Source organism: Brachyhypopomus gauderio, chromosome 10, assembly GCF_052324685.1.
Source record: "Brachyhypopomus gauderio isolate BG-103 chromosome 10, BGAUD_0.2, whole genome shotgun sequence".
NCBI lineage: Eukaryota > Metazoa > Chordata > Actinopteri > Gymnotiformes > Hypopomidae > Brachyhypopomus > Brachyhypopomus gauderio.
Genome location: NC_135220.1, coordinates 20,777,291 through 20,792,290, shown reverse-complemented (window position 1 = coordinate 20,792,290; position 15,000 = coordinate 20,777,291). Strand labels below are relative to the sequence as shown.

At 53.1% G+C, this 15,000-nt stretch overlaps 1 protein-coding gene across 2 annotated transcripts in view; it reads right to left on the bottom strand.

The window, feature by feature from the left end:
- Positions 1-15,000, bottom strand: part of med13a (mediator complex subunit 13a) — a 51,414-nt gene that overhangs the window by 8,613 nt on the left and 27,801 nt on the right. The window contains exons 5-22 of one of the 2 annotated variants that reach the window (XM_077020414.1): positions 14,633-14,830; positions 13,923-14,117; positions 13,242-13,401; positions 13,035-13,145; positions 10,038-10,766; positions 9,624-9,840; positions 8,075-8,105; positions 7,547-7,668; positions 6,806-6,896; positions 6,350-6,561; positions 5,902-6,098; positions 3,398-4,326; positions 2,805-2,972; positions 2,221-2,444; positions 1,723-1,912; positions 1,151-1,562; positions 631-850; positions 22-213 (exon numbers count right to left, since the gene is read on the bottom strand). In XM_077020414.1, coding sequence (XP_076876529.1) covers positions 22-213; positions 631-850; positions 1,151-1,562; positions 1,723-1,912; positions 2,221-2,444; positions 2,805-2,972; positions 3,398-4,326; positions 5,902-6,098; positions 6,350-6,561; positions 6,806-6,896; positions 7,547-7,668; positions 8,075-8,105; positions 9,624-9,840; positions 10,038-10,766; positions 13,035-13,145; positions 13,242-13,401; positions 13,923-14,117; positions 14,633-14,830 — 4,598 coding nt within the window. Of the gene's footprint in view, positions 1-21; positions 214-630; positions 851-1,150; positions 1,563-1,722; positions 1,913-2,220; positions 2,445-2,804; positions 2,973-3,397; positions 4,327-5,901; positions 6,099-6,349; positions 6,562-6,805; positions 6,897-7,546; positions 7,669-8,074; positions 8,106-9,623; positions 9,841-10,037; positions 10,767-13,034; positions 13,146-13,241; positions 13,405-13,922; positions 14,118-14,632; positions 14,831-15,000 lie in introns of both variants that reach the window. The other variant, XM_077020413.1, reaches the window with a different exon arrangement.

Genomic DNA, 15,000 nt, shown 5'->3' with positions numbered 1-15,000 from the left:
GATCGTCTCCCCTCCTCTCACCTCCGGGCTCTTGAGGGCGCTGTCGAGGGCGAGGCCTGGACCAAACCCCGTCAGTGACTTGACGTTGGTGGAGGCAGGGAGGGGCCGTCGGCACTGGGAGAAGACGGAGAAGGCCAGGGACTTGAGGTGCTGTGCGTACAGCTGCCTCTCCTCACTCTTGATTGGCTGTAGGAGGTACTGACATGGGAGGATCTGAGGAAAGACAAAGCCAATCAGAGTGCTGGGAGATCACAGTGACAGGAAGCCAACTCCCACTCCAGTCCAAACACCACCACAGACATCTTTCATGCGTTCCTGACTACGTCGAAATTAAACATGCGGCTTTTGATGAAGTAGAACAAAACAAGTGCAGTGGTGATGGCTCAGAGCCCATGTTTGAGTGCTGTGAAGGACTGAAGAACCACCTTCACCACAGTCACACTGGAAGATACAGCCTGGAAGATCTACTCTGATGTATTATGCAGACATGTAACCACATTCTCATTCTAGAAGCTTCTGCATTTTGGAGTTTTGAGGCACTGCGGCAGGCTGGAATCGAGGTGCAAATGTGTGCTTACTTGCACAGAGAGGTGTGTGTGTGTGTGTGTGTGTGTGTGTGTGTGTGTGTACCTGCACGGAGACGGAGCTGCGCATGTGGGCGGGGAGGAGTTGCAGCATCTCCAGGTACGAGCGGAGCAGTCCGAGCGTCCACACGCTGGACTGGCCCACGCCGGCCTCTGCGTCCTCGTACGAGAACGGGTCCACGATGTAGACCATGATGGCGGGTGGGTACGTGAGGGCGTGAGACTCGCCGTCGGTGGGAACGCCAACCTTGTCCCTCTCCATGGTGCTGGAATCAGCAGGGAAGGGTTACGCAACAGACCTTCGTTGTGTACGGGGCTCACGCCCACAGCATGCTTTAATACTTCATTTGAAGAGCAGACCGTGTGCTTTTTAGTCACTTACAGTAAAATCAAACTCTCCGAACACGTTCATTATCGAAAAAAACTAGCCGTTAAACACCATTTTCAAATGGCTGCTCACACTAAATATTTAATTCCAACTGGATTTGCCACATAAATTTACTTCCCCATCATTTTGCATGAATGGGCATAATATACCAAGGTTATGCAAATTAAAGGAGACGTACCTCTCCGGCGGCTCTGGGGGCCCCTGAGTCTGGCTGGAACCGAACGAGCCGTCTCCGGAGAGGCTGGAGTTCTGAGCACCTGCCTGCTGGCTCAACGGCCCAGACTGGGAGCCGCCGCTCTGGGCTCCCACAGACGCGAACGGAAGGAAGGAGCCGGGCTTGCTGGACGGCAGGCCGGCGCTCTGCGGCCCGGAAGAAGGCGTGTTGCCGGTGCTGCCGGCCAGCCCTGGGCCGCTGTTGCCAGGGCCAGCGTTGTTGGTGAGGGAGGGGCCTCCGGAGGCCAATGTCGATTGGGCGTTAGAAGAGGAAGTCAAGCCTGAGGACTGCGTGGGTGTGGACTGTGCGGTGGAAGGGGAGGGACTTGGTTGAATGAGCAAGGAGCTGTCCAATAGCTGTGCGGCGAGGTACGGAGCTGAGGGACAAAGAAAGGTTGCGCCATTACTATATGAAGCATTCATTTCAGGCACTGAGAATGTGTTTGTGTGCTAGACTACAGACCCAATCGATTTGGGTCAAAACAAGACAACAGATGTAATATTTGCTGCCAGAGTAATATCGGTGAGAAAGCTTACCAAGGTCATGCCTGCAGACTTGGGCAAACAGCTTAAGTTTGGAGAAGGCTTCACTGCTACCATTGACTGGCTTCAGGAACCAATCAGAAAGCGGCTGCTCTGACAGTTTCTTAGCTGCTGCTCCACCCACTCTTACGATGCCATCTGCATGCACTTTAGAGATTGGCCGATGCTGACCTAGCTTACAAGACTATTGGACAAAGAGCAAAATGAACAAGAATCAGCACCAAGTGGATTTACCACCACAGTTTCAATACAATTCATTTAGACAAAAGACTCGTCATTAGACTTTGTCATTAGCGCTATCGGATATGTCACACTGCATCAGAAAAGCAATAATACATCTGTAATAATACATCAGCAATAAATATATCTGAAATTCCAGAATCAGAAGAGTACAAATTGAATTTGTACTGTTCTGGACGCTAAATAACGCAACTTCTGTCAATATGAACACAATAGACACCCGCCCTCCCCCCCGCCGCCCGACACTCCCACCTCGTAGACGGCCGTTAGCTCCCTGAAGAAGGTCCTGGCTCCGCTGAGCAGAGCTTCGTTCTCGGGACACAGCACCAGGTAGCCCACGTCCCTCTGAGACCCGAACGGCTCCAGCAGGAGCTTCTCCCAGTAGGGCAGGCCGAAGGGAGACAGCACCACGAAGTCGAACTCGTAGCCCACCAGGAAGGTGGGGATGGGTAGCGGCTCGGGGGACTCGTCCGTGCCTGCGGAGGGGGGAGAGAAGGGGGTTTCCGTCCAGCAGCCTAGCAACGGGGGGGGCAGGTGGTCGGGACGGGAGGGCGGGGACGGCCGCGCCACACCTCGCGGACCTGCCGAACGGCTTCGTAACGAGCGAAGGAGTCGGTGCCTCGGGCGTGTTCAACACCTGCTCTGCGGTTCGGAAGGAATGCCGTCCGACCGGTGTTCTAACGCTTCCTTACCGCAGCAGGAGGCCTTTAAGTAGGACTACCGAGAGGACGTGATGAGAGCAGGGAGACTGGGCGACAGCTGAGTGAGTGAGTGAGTGAGTGAGAGAGAGAGAGCGAGAGAGAGAGAGAGAGAGAGAGAGAGAGACACCCGCTTACCGTAGGAGCCTCTCCCGGCCATCTTGTGGAACTGCTGCCAGGTGAGGGGGCCCTGGACCCCCCAGGAGCGAACGGTCCGCTTCTTCTGGATGGCGTCCTGCAGAACGGGCTGCAGGGACAGGAGCACCCGCAGCACGTCCTGAGAGCACAGAGCACTCACGTCCACGGCTGTCACACACACACACACACACACACACACACACACACACACACACGGGGGCAGACATACACACGCACCCACATGCAGACATACAGTGATTAAGTGAACCGGCAGTACAACACTAATTTGTCTCTGAAGTATTCATGCAACATATGGCTACAGCCAAAGACTGTGTGTGTGTGTGTATACCCTCTCCACAAGTCTGTTACAGCAATTATAACTGCCAGAACCAATCAAGACAATAAAAGCCTGGGCAACGAAAGACGAAACAATGAGCGAGAACTTCTGCTAGATGTCGCCAAGCTCTGGAAACACGACGGCTGTTTCTTCAAACCGCCTTAAGCCTTTTCATAAACACGCACACATCAATAAACACCACGTGTCATTTTCAGAGATAGTTGAGTGGCGCTGGACGTGTTAAACAAGCTCTCACCGTTGTGTTTGGACCACGGATGCAGGCAGCTGCTCTTCACCGCGGTCTCGTCCACTTTGCCTCCCGACATGTTATCCATGAACTGCCTCCCGTGCTCCAGGGCCTGGTAGCAGTCGTTGTGAAAGTCCCTCTCCTCCACGCGCACGCAGGGCGGGACGCCGGCGCCCCCCGGTGGCCTGGAGGCTCCGCCCGTCTCCGGCTCCACGCCCACCACCGGCGAAAAGGGGTTGGTGCACTGCTCCTGCAGGAGGAGGATGAGCTCGTCGGGGACGCGGTCCCTCGGAGCTCCGCCCAGCTTCTCCAGCGAGGAGTTCCTCAAGGCCTCGAATCGCTTCTCCGCCTCGCGGCTCACGTCCGAGCCCCTCTCGATGATGTCCAGCTCGTCTTCCAGGAAGAGGCCCGAGCCGTTGCCGTAGCGGCGGTTGACGACGGCGCTGAACCCGCAGCCGCACGGGTACTGGGCCTCCATGCTGGGGTCGCTGACGTAGACGCCCACGTCGGCCCCCTTGATGTTCATGTTGCACACGCAGATGCAGCAGCTGTCGAAGTTGCAGTCCTTGAACAGGTTCATGACCGACTCGGACAGGATGAGCGTGACGTACAGGCTGTGGGCCTCCGGCACCGGGGGCACCGTGGCCGGCTCCACCGAGTTGAGCGGCCGGCAGGTGGAGGGGGTGGAGGCGGGCGAGTACAGGTCGGAGCTCTCGTACTTCAGCGAGCCCTGGACGCTGGCGGGTCCCCGGGGGGTGCGGGGGGTACGGGGCGTGCGTGGGGTGGGGGCGGAGAAGCGGGGCGTGGCCGGGGAGGGCAGGATGCCAGCGCCGCTGTTGCTGGGCGGGGCGCTGTTGGAGATGAAGGGTGTGTGTGTCTGGGGGGTGTAGGACTGGGTGTAGTCCTGCTCCACCACGCTGCCCACGCTGGGGATGTTACTGCAACACAGGAGAGATGGAGCATAAACGTTACGGGTGGAGCAGTGACAAGAAACCCCGCCTACATCCCCACCGGGCCAATCACCAGTAAGCAGGGCAAGATGCACTCGGCAGGGTCTACACTACATCCTCCATCCATTAATCAAGAGGTCCGATTCTGATCATAAGACTGTTGGCTTGATATTTCGCATTGATATTTCTCGGCGTTATTGCTGTGAGGAGGAAGGTTCACAACCCGATAGAGAACCCGGCAGAAACGATCGCGGTGTCAGAAACTGACTGGTGATGAAAGCAGGGGGAGATGGATCATCAGTCATACAGACTCTGGTGTGTAAATACTCTCCACATGGGCCTACAGCCCGAGCCCTGCTGCTCAAGTAACCAGGATGGACACCAGACGTCCTACAAGACGGCCATTCATACAGACGAACAGGTTCATCTCTTCTTCAGTGCTTCAGCCATCCGAACAATATGAAAACAGGAAGAACGCAGTCGTATCCGTGAAATGATCCGGCCCAGTGGAGCGGGGCCTAATGGGACAGCGTGAGGCGAGGAAGCCTCTCCCTCAAACACACGCGTGGCACAAGGCTGAGAACGCCATCCCTCACCAGCAGACCTGCCCCGTGCCCTCAGATACCAACACACCGCCTATTCCTGAACAGACAGACCACCAGGCGGTTGTGAAAGGAATGAAAGTGCAGCTTGTCCTAGTGTGTGTGTGTGTGTGTCTCAGTGGCCTTTAACTACTGGCAGGGTTCTAAGGGACTGCCGTTTGAAGACGTGGCGGTCTACCCTCGCTGCAGCGGCTTTTAAAAGCAGCCCAACCAGCATCTAAAGAGCGGTGGACGTAGCAGACGGGCTGGCGTGGCGCTGCGCTACCAGCAGGCTCTCCACCTCTCCGCCCCTGCTCTCCACCTCTCCACCCTTTCATCTTTCTGCCACAGAAACAGGAAAGAGCTTTCCTAGGAAATGGAAGCAATATGCTGCAACTGGCAACAAGCAGCAACCGCTCCACTGGACTCCCATAAGGCCAGAACATCCGAAAGGCCCATAACTCCATAACATCAGAAACGCTTTAAAACAACAACACGCAGGTCTAAACGCTGACTCACGAACGCAAGTCAGTGGTACGAAATACAGGTTGTGCCTTTCAAGTAGTAATGACAGGTTGTAAAATGGTTAGAATAAGCTCATATTATTTAACTACGTAAACAGTAATGGTTTCTTAAGAAAGCTTAAAAGATTTCAAATGTCAATAGAAAGGCACGCCTATTATTTTATGAAGAAGTAATACTGGTTTGCATATCTGAATGTGTTTAAAGAATAATGGTGTTTAAATATGCGCAGGGGATCCTGTGTGTGTGTGTGTGTGTGTGTGTGTGTGTGTGTGTGTGTGTGTGTGTGTGTGTGTGTGTATAATGTGGTGTGTGTATAATGTGGTGTGTGTACACAACAGCCGCTTGACATGTTCACTGTGTTTTCAGTCAGAGCGGAGGTCCCTCATCACGGTGTGCTGCCCGTGTGTGTATTCGCTCCACTCTGGGGGGCTGGTGGGTGTGGCGGTGTGTTGCTCACCTGTCCCTGTTGAAGCTCATGGAAGGTACCGGGTTGAGGAGTTCCATCTTGCCCAGGGTCCAGCTGGGCCGGTACACACACTCCTCGGGCAGCTTGATGGGGTGCAGGCTCTGGCTGGGGAGGGTTTTCAGCGGGGCAAACACGGAGCAGCCCACGAAGGCCTGACACAGATCGGGCTTGTACACAAATGAGAAGTCCTGGCACCCAGCGAAGAAAGAGCAACCAATCAAAACCCGACAACTTCCCAAAAGCGGCCGCATGTTAAAAGTAAATAGTCCGTCTTATTGATTTATTGACTTGTCTGGTTTAGAAAACGCCCGAAATCAAAGAATCTGGAGTCTCGAGACAAACGTACTCCAGTAATTACAACGCGACCTCATGGACCTTGTGGTTTCGAGCGATTTAGCACCAGGCGGATGAGTATTGCAGAGGGAGCAGAAGAACCCACCTTGACCTCGGATGGTTTTGGACTGCAGAAGCTCTCTTCCACCTCGATCTTAAAGTGTCCGGCCAGCGCCGAGGGTCCATCCAGAGAGGTGAGGCCAGAACCAGGCTCCACGCCGCCGTACTCCTTACAGCCCACGTTCATGGGAGAGTAGCCCATGATGTGCTGCTCCAGGGATGGAGGCGTGGGGAACATCTGGTGAAGGTCTGCAGAACCTGGAGACAGAAGAAAAACGGGGCGTCGTTAACAGCCTGTGGTTGACCTCCAGTGCATTATAGTCTTCACCCTGCTACCATATGTTCACGCCTGGCATGAACGTGTTATTTCATGTTTTGTTAAGGAAACGAGCATCCATAAGGTGAAGGCTGACGACCACCAGCCAACTCTCCGTCTCTCGTGAGAAGGCCAGGTGGGCCTGCCTGTACACGTGCCAGACCACGAGCGGCCGCTCACACTCACTGATGCACGAGACGGCGTCCATGGTGGCTTGCTTCTGCTCCTTGCTGCCAAACTTCTCCTCTGTTCCGTTGGAGGTTCTCCTCCCGCCGGGCTGCGGAAGACCAGAAGAACGTTTAGAGCGCACAGGCCCCCTGGGGACGGCGAACGCGGCCCGCTTCTTTACGCCCCGCCATTTCCCCCAGAGATCGTGTTGCCGTCGGTAGTCTGGTCCCACGCTCGCTGTGGCAACCACACACAGGCTCACAACTACACGCATCCCTGCCGCCTGGTCACGCCATGTCGGCACTAGGAGACTGAAACTACCTCCAGCTCAACAGAGAGGGTGTGTGTGATGTGTGTGTGTGTGATGTGTTGTGTGTGATGTGTGTGATGTTGTGTGTGTGTGATGTGTGTGTGTGTGTGATGTGTGTGATGTGTGTGATGTGTGTGTGTGTGATGTTGTGTGTGTGTGTGATGTTGTGTGTGTGTGTGATGTGTGTGTGTGTGTGATGTGTGTGTGTGTGTGTGATGTGTGTGTGTGTGTGTGATGTGTGTGTGTGTGTGATGTGTGTGTGGTGTGTGTGTGTGTGTGATGTGTGTGTGTGTGTGTGTGATGTGTGTGTGTGTGAGTGTGATGTGATGTGTGTGTGATGTGATGTGTGTGTGATGTGATGTGTGTGTGATGTGATGTGTGTGTGATGTGATGTGTGTGTGTGTCTGTAAATGGTATGTCATTCTATGAGCCATGTTGCTTTTGCCAACCGTTTGCTCATCCTCGTCTGAGTTGAAGATGTTGTCCAGGTCTTTGATGGAGACAGTCAGGTCTGAGTCATGGATCAGGCTGGTGGAGGTGACAGTTTTGTGTGCTGCACCCCGCTGGGCATCTAGGGGTGGAAGGGGGGTAATTAGAAAGGGTGAAAAGGAAGACATTGCCCAACTGCAGACAGAAAACACAACCCTCATTTTCCATCATACTGGAGTTCCCCACAGGCGGTGTGGATGTGTAGGAGGAGGGGCATCTTCCACACTGACGTGAACCTGGACGAGCCCGTGTGAAGAGACACTGCAGTCATTAAAGCACACGGCTTGATTGGCCCTGAGCGGAGGAGGCATGGCTGTCCCACCTGCACAACTCCGCTTGTCAGCTAGAGGCAGGGCGCTGGTGTGTGTGTGAGGGTGCTGGTGTGTGTGAGGGCTATTCTGACGGGTGGTGTGCAGATACTGTAACTTCACATTTCACTGTAAAATGGAGTTGGGCACGCAAAACGTAAGAGAAACAGAGCATCTTACCGTCTGAAGGACCGGCACCTCCGTCCTCCCCCTGAGAGAGAAAGAGAGAGAGAGAGAGAGAGAGAGAGAGAGAGAGAGAGAGAGAGAGAGAGAAAAACACTGAATAAGATTGTACTTTATCCCCAAAGGAAAACAGATGTGTGCTGGTGACCTCCTGAACTGAAACACTTATGTAAGAAACCCTTTTCTGATTAGAAACACACTCGCAGATAAAGGTGTACGCACAGGCACCCGCATGTACGCTCCCTCCCCTTCTCTCTCTCTCTCTCCCTCCCTCCAGGTTTGCTGACTAAAGTGCTAGCGCCAGCGCTAGCCTGCATGAGGACGAGAAGCAGCAGCACGTTTCTGCACGTTTCTGCACGTCCGCACCAGGAGTCTCCCACATCATCGCCATTCCATCTGATTACAGCTCTCCAAGAAATGAGTCATGCATCATGAAAACGTCAAAATTTCACCACGATTCACGGTTTTGTTTTTTCTCCCTCACACACAGGGCACAGAAACACGACTGGCGGAAGTATTCACACTGCAGTGAGAGAAAAACATGATAGCGGCCGATTCAGGATTCTGATACTGAAAACAGAAACCTTATTTCGACCGAAAACTGAACGTGTGCACGCGCTGTGGTGGTGCCACACACACACACACACACACACACACACACACACACACACACACACACACACACACACACACACACACACACACACACACACACACACACACACACACACACAGAGCTGGAGAATCGGTGCTGGTTTGAAGGTGGTTACTTAGGTGCTGCTGGTGCAGCTCAGCACTTGGACAATGTGGGCGTGTCTTGGGCGTGTCCATGGTACAGGAGGGCGGGCCCAGGCCTTTCACTGGCTCACAGGCTCCTGATACGCATGCATCCCAATCAGTTTCTCTGCCCACAAAACAGGGCAAATCCACACCACAAACAAAAACAAGTAAACAGGTTCACACACTGGGGGCCCAAAATCAGCTGTGAGAACCTAGCACAACCGGTGCAGAACCAATGACCCGCCCTGGGGCTGAAGTGCCCCGCCCTGTGGCTGAAGTGCCCCGCCCTGGGGCTGAAGTGCCCCGCCCTGGGGCTGAAGTGCCCCGCCCTGTGGCTGAAGTGCCCCGCCCTGTGGCTGAAGTGACCCGCCCTGGGGCTGAAGTGACCCGCCCTGGGGCTGATGTGCCCCGCCCTGGGGCTGATGTGCCCCGCCCTGGGGCTGAAGTGTCCCGCGTGTGTAAAACTACCCGCTCTCCCATCAGCTGGACAGCACAAACTCCAGGAACCACTGCAAATAGGAGCTCAATAAAAGCAGCGCAGTGTGAACAGCATCTGTTTCCTCCCTCCCCGTACCTACTGTCCCCCCTCTCTGTCCCCCCGTACCTACTGTCCCCCCTCTCTGTCCCCCCGTACCTACTGTCCCCCCTCTCTGTCCCCTCGTACCTACTGTCACGGTCCTACACCAAAGAGCAGCCGTTGTTCCCAGAAGCCCTGAAGGACGTGTGGGGTCAGGCCGTGTCCCCCCCACCGTGTCCCCCCCCTCACCTTGTGTTTCCTGCCAGGGTCTTTGTCCCCACCAGCCTTGTCCTTCTTGTCAGAGAAGGTGAATTTGACGTCGCCGTCCACAAATGCGTAGGGATCCACCTCGGGCTCGTGGTCGCCGTCGGTGATGGCGGCGGAAAGGTGCTGGTTCCGCCGCTGCAGGTAAGTCTGGACGCGCTCGTTCGACACCTTGAGAGGGCGCGTGGCCGTGACCATACGCCTGTGGACAGAACCAACAGAACCGGCGGTGCATCATCCCTCTGTATCTCCTGGTGTCTACAGCTGTTTACCTGAGCACCTGTTAAGTGTGTGTGTGTGTGCACAATCTTGTGTGTTACAGCAGTGTGTGTGTAACATGCGTGTGTGTGTGTGTTTAACTGCGTGTGCATGTCATAAGCCTGGGTGTGGTCTACTCACTCGGTGACGGACATGTTCCCGTCTGCTCCGAGCGAGGCCTCTTCTCTGAGCTTGTCTGAGGGCAGGGTGGGCGTGGGGAAGTCCTGCTCTTTCCTACGGGGGAGGTTGAAGAATCTCCATGGAGACCGACTCCCATCATCCTCCAGGCTCACGGCCGCCCCGACGTACACCGTCGGCTCCAGCGTCTCCGGGTAGGCGGAGTGGAAGGGTGGGGTGAGGGGTGAGGGGCGGGACTCGTCCGGCCCTTTCTGGGGCAGGAGGCAGGGCTCGACGGGAGGGGGGTAAAAGTGTTGGCTATGGGGCGTGGAGGGGTTCTTCAAGGCGTCCGGGGTCTCCTCGCCACGGTCGCAGGGGTGCGGGCTGAGGGGTGGAGGCTGAGGGGATCCCACCATTTCCGCCGGCCCCCCGACCCCACCCGCCCCGCCGCCCCCGCCAATCAGCGCCGGCGGCTTGGCCACGGGACAGACGTCTGAAGGGCGGAGACCTGGGAAGCGCCCGCCCTCCTGACTTCGGAGAGCCAACCGCTGGCCTGCTGAGGCTTCCGTTTCCATGGAGACGTCCTCGCTGACAGAGCTGCGGTGGTGGAAGGGCGTTTGCGGACGCTTCTGTAGCTTGTCACCTTTGTCGGGTTTCTCGCCCGCTTTGTGCTTCGTGGGCGGCGGCTGAACCTGGCCGGCGGAGGCGGGCTGCCCGGGAGCTCCTCCCACCCGCTGTTTTGGGGCTTTGTGCCTGAGGGAGGACGGACACCCTTCGATTAGCGGAGCAACGGTTACTAAAGAGTCGTGTAAAAACAAGGACACAAAAAGCTCTGATGGTGCATTTTTGCTGTGTTGTTTTTTTGTTTAACCATTTTGAAGAAGCAGACAAGTGCCTGGTGGGAACTTTACCACGGGTCTTAATGTGTGTGTGCTGCCTCTGAGGGAAACAAACTGGTCAGAGCCTGTGTGTGTGTGTGTGTGAGTGTCTGCTGAGGAACTGAAAGTGGAAATTTTTCTATTGATGCTCTCAGAATATTAACTGTGCAGTTAGTTGTTTTTGAGGATGCTCAGTGGAGAATTAATAAAACGTGCAGACGTAAACGTAGTACACACACCCACATCTCTCTCACTCACACACACACACACACACACACACACACACACACACACACACACACACACACACACACACACACAGGCAGCAGGAAGTCACTGAACAGAGAGCAACAGGCTGTGGTTATCTGAGAGTGTGGAAGAGAGTGAAAGAGAGGTGTCAGGGGTCAGAGGTCACGCCCTCACTGCCAGCAGGAGGACATGGAGCCTATCTGACCACACTGTACTACGAACTATTGCACACACACACACACACACACACACACACACACACACACACACACACACACACACACACACACACACACACACACACCTAGAGCATGGGTTAAAGTAAGAAATTTTCATTTGATTGAAAGTTTTTCCTGGCAAAAGACAATGCCAGCAATTACTGACAATGTGGTGTAGTTGGGACAAGGCCTCTTTTGCCTAATTCTACACAATAAACATATTTATAAAGTTTATTTATCTAAACAGTCTGTGTAAGGAGAGAAGAGAGAATCTATGAAGCGGCAAAATGCAACACCTGAGCAATAAATGTATGTAAATGTTTATATAATGGAGTTATCTGGGTGTCCTCTTCCAGAAAATTATTTAAAGACCAAGTCAAATTTAGTGAATCCTGGTGAGTTTTAAAAGGTATGACGCTCTCGTTTTTATCAGATTCACTATCGCAAAAACATAAGCCGTAAGATTACCTGATTTAAGTAGGTATGTTACAAAAAAAATGTAATGTCCAAAAATGGCAAATTAAATCACACAACTGGATAGAGCTTTTAAATACAAACAGAACAACACCGTCAGGATAGGATAACTGCGTACAGTACGTTATTCGTGTACAGTATGTACCTTTGTTCGTACTCAATCCTGGTTTATACTTGACGCGTTGCGAGTGTCGCGAGGGTCCGCGCGCCGATGTAATCGCGGTGGCTCCACCCTTGCGCGTGCTGGCGATTCGCGAGGTCATGCACCTCTCGAATTTTGTAACTTCGCGCGCACCGCGCTTCAGTACAATGTTTGCGGAGTTCATACATCTTTACAAGGTGGAATTCAAGCACTTGTACGTCACATTCAAGGGCCATTTCAATATTTCCCAGCACGTTAAACTTAATAAAAAACTTTTAAAATAATACTGCTGGTTCGTCATTCGTCGGCGGGCCAAGTTATTTATCAACCGGCGGGTTGCAACGGAGGTGCCCGTATGCCCCGTAGGTGCCCGTATGCCCCGTAGGTGGGCCGTATGCCCCGTAGGTGGGCCGTATGCCCCGTAGGTGGGCCGTATGTTGTGCACCCCTGTGCTACCACATATCATTTCGGAGAACACTGCAAAGAATGTGACCGTTTTGGCCGAGGTGTGTGGAGTCGCGCTACGGTCACTCGCGAAAGTATAATCCAGCCAGGCAGGAGTGAGGTAACTTTTCTACGTAAGGTCCGAAAATCAGAAGGCGGGATGACCCGCAAGTCAATCAAATGACACCGCCGTCATCCATCCAGCGCTGATGATCCAGTGAGAGAATCATATTTCGGCCACAAAACAGATGTGTGGTTTATTATGATTTGACGGATTTTTTCCCCCCAAAAAAATCAAATGACGGAAATCCGTCGTAGTGACGGAGAACTTTAACCCATGACCTAGAGTAGTCTGTGTGTTTCTATTTTGGACTATGACATGTTTGTGTGTTGGAGTGAAGGTCTTTACTCTAGCAGACAGTAATAAGAGACCATTATGGGGGTCAGACAGTAATAAGAGACCATTATGGGGGTCAGACAGTAGCAGATGTGCACATGCAGATATTCAGAGCTCAAGGTGATTACGTGTAATGAAGGAAGCCCTGTGTGAATAAAGATGTGCGCGCACGTGTGTGTGTGTGTGTGTGTGTGTGTGTGTGTGTGTGTGTGTTCTTACCGTGAGCAGTTACACGTCGTCCTCTGTGTTGACTCCACAAAATCCCACGAGCTAATTTTCTCCAGCGTCTCCTCATCACTGGTCCCATTAGTAGTGGCGGAGAACTTCCGTCTGCACACGCACACACACACACACACTTAGCTACTGTTTTGCCATTTTTAACTTTTGCTATGGGGAGCTCGGCTGCTCTGGTCTGGCGGTACGTACTTGTTCAATGCTCGTGTCATGTTACACTCCTGCCAGACGTGCTCCACCACCTGGCTGGCCATCCTGCGTGGAATCTTGCCACCATGGTGACTCGTGCTGTCCAGGCTGAAGCCGTCCATCGCCGACGGCAACCGCATCCACTTCTGCACTGAATGGGAGTCTACTGGAAGAGAGAGTGAGAGAGAGAGAGAGAGAGAGAGAGAGAGAGAGAGAGAGAGACTTTAGCACATAGTAGTCAGAGGTGTATTTTGCAACTGTTCTCAGGTATGACACATTAGAAAGTGCCCGCCTGAATTGCATAAAAAAAATAAATTCTAATAGTCACATGAGTACAAACATTTATACATCTGTTAATAAATTTGGGGAAAGGTGTATATAGAAATCTACACAGCTTTGGTAAGATAAACAGAAAAAGAGGCATTTGGAAAATGCATCTAAAACCCTCTGAACATCCTTATAGCATAAAACATGTCAAAATTTGGAAATTAGGAAATAAAAAACAATAAACAAAAATAAATTATTTTATTATTATTATTATTAGAATCACCATCATGATCCAGGTTATATAAACATGCTCTTTTAATGAGTCTAGAATGGGCAAAAGTGGGATTTCATCTATGTAATGCTGCAGGTTGACCCTAGGTTGGGTGGATGTAGGATGGTGCAGAAGGGTGTGGGTACCGGTCTGCGCCTCCTCTGGGGAGGTGGGAGGAGTGAGCGTGACTGAGGAGATGGCAGGGTCTCTGTTTGAAGCAGGCACTTGGTGGCCACCCGAATAGACAGCAGTGCAGTGAGAGGACCCCACAGGTGTTATTATAGAGACATCTGACTGGGGGATCAACACCAGACAGGCTGGGTACACCATCCGCACTCCACCTGGGCAAAGGATGAAACACACAACCCATCAACAACCACCACACGCCTCAGAGGGTCACTGTCGGTTATTAGCTCAAGAATGTCAACACTTCTGGCCACTCGTGTGTGTGTGTGTGTGTGTGTGTGTGTGTGTGTGTGTGTGTGTGTGTGAGAGAGAGAGATTGCATTTACAGTACGATGAGCCATAAAATATTCAGCATTTAACAGACGTGCTAATCCAGATCAATTTACATATTTATCATTCACACAGCGCGTGTACACCCTGGGAACTGACCCCATGACCCTGGGTTTGCTAAAGCTTCGATCTACCTGCTCTACCAGGTGAGCAGACACCGTTTAATCCATGTCTTGGCTCTCAAGGTGGGGAAGAATTATTAATTATTTGAGCAAACGTATTAAATATCTGTACTTATTTGTTTGTGTAAACCTGCTTGTCTACAAGCAGGTCAGCGTAACCGAGGAGTGAGGCGTAACCGGGGAGTGAGGCGTAACCAAGGGCTGCAGCATCTCCTTACCAACGAGCACCTCTGCAGCAGCCAGGGAGTCGTCCTCCCAGTCGAGGTCCTCCATCTTGTCCTCGGCGTTCTCCTTGGAGCTGGGGCTGATGGGGTAGAACTGGCTCCATTCCTCAATGAGCTTGTGCGTAGGCGGGTCCGACAGCTTGAAGGACTGCCCCGTCAGCGTGGCGTTCAGGCCGAACGGACTCAGAATCACTGTGCAGGGGAGACGGGGGAGGGGACACACACACACACAATGAGTGTCTCGTCCTCGCGGTTGCTGCTGTAGCATTCTGAGGTGTGTGTGTGTGTGTTCGCTCTGGTTTCTGTTTCTCTCACTTTTGGCTCTTTTTCATCCTCAGAAACACATACGAACACTCGAGGAA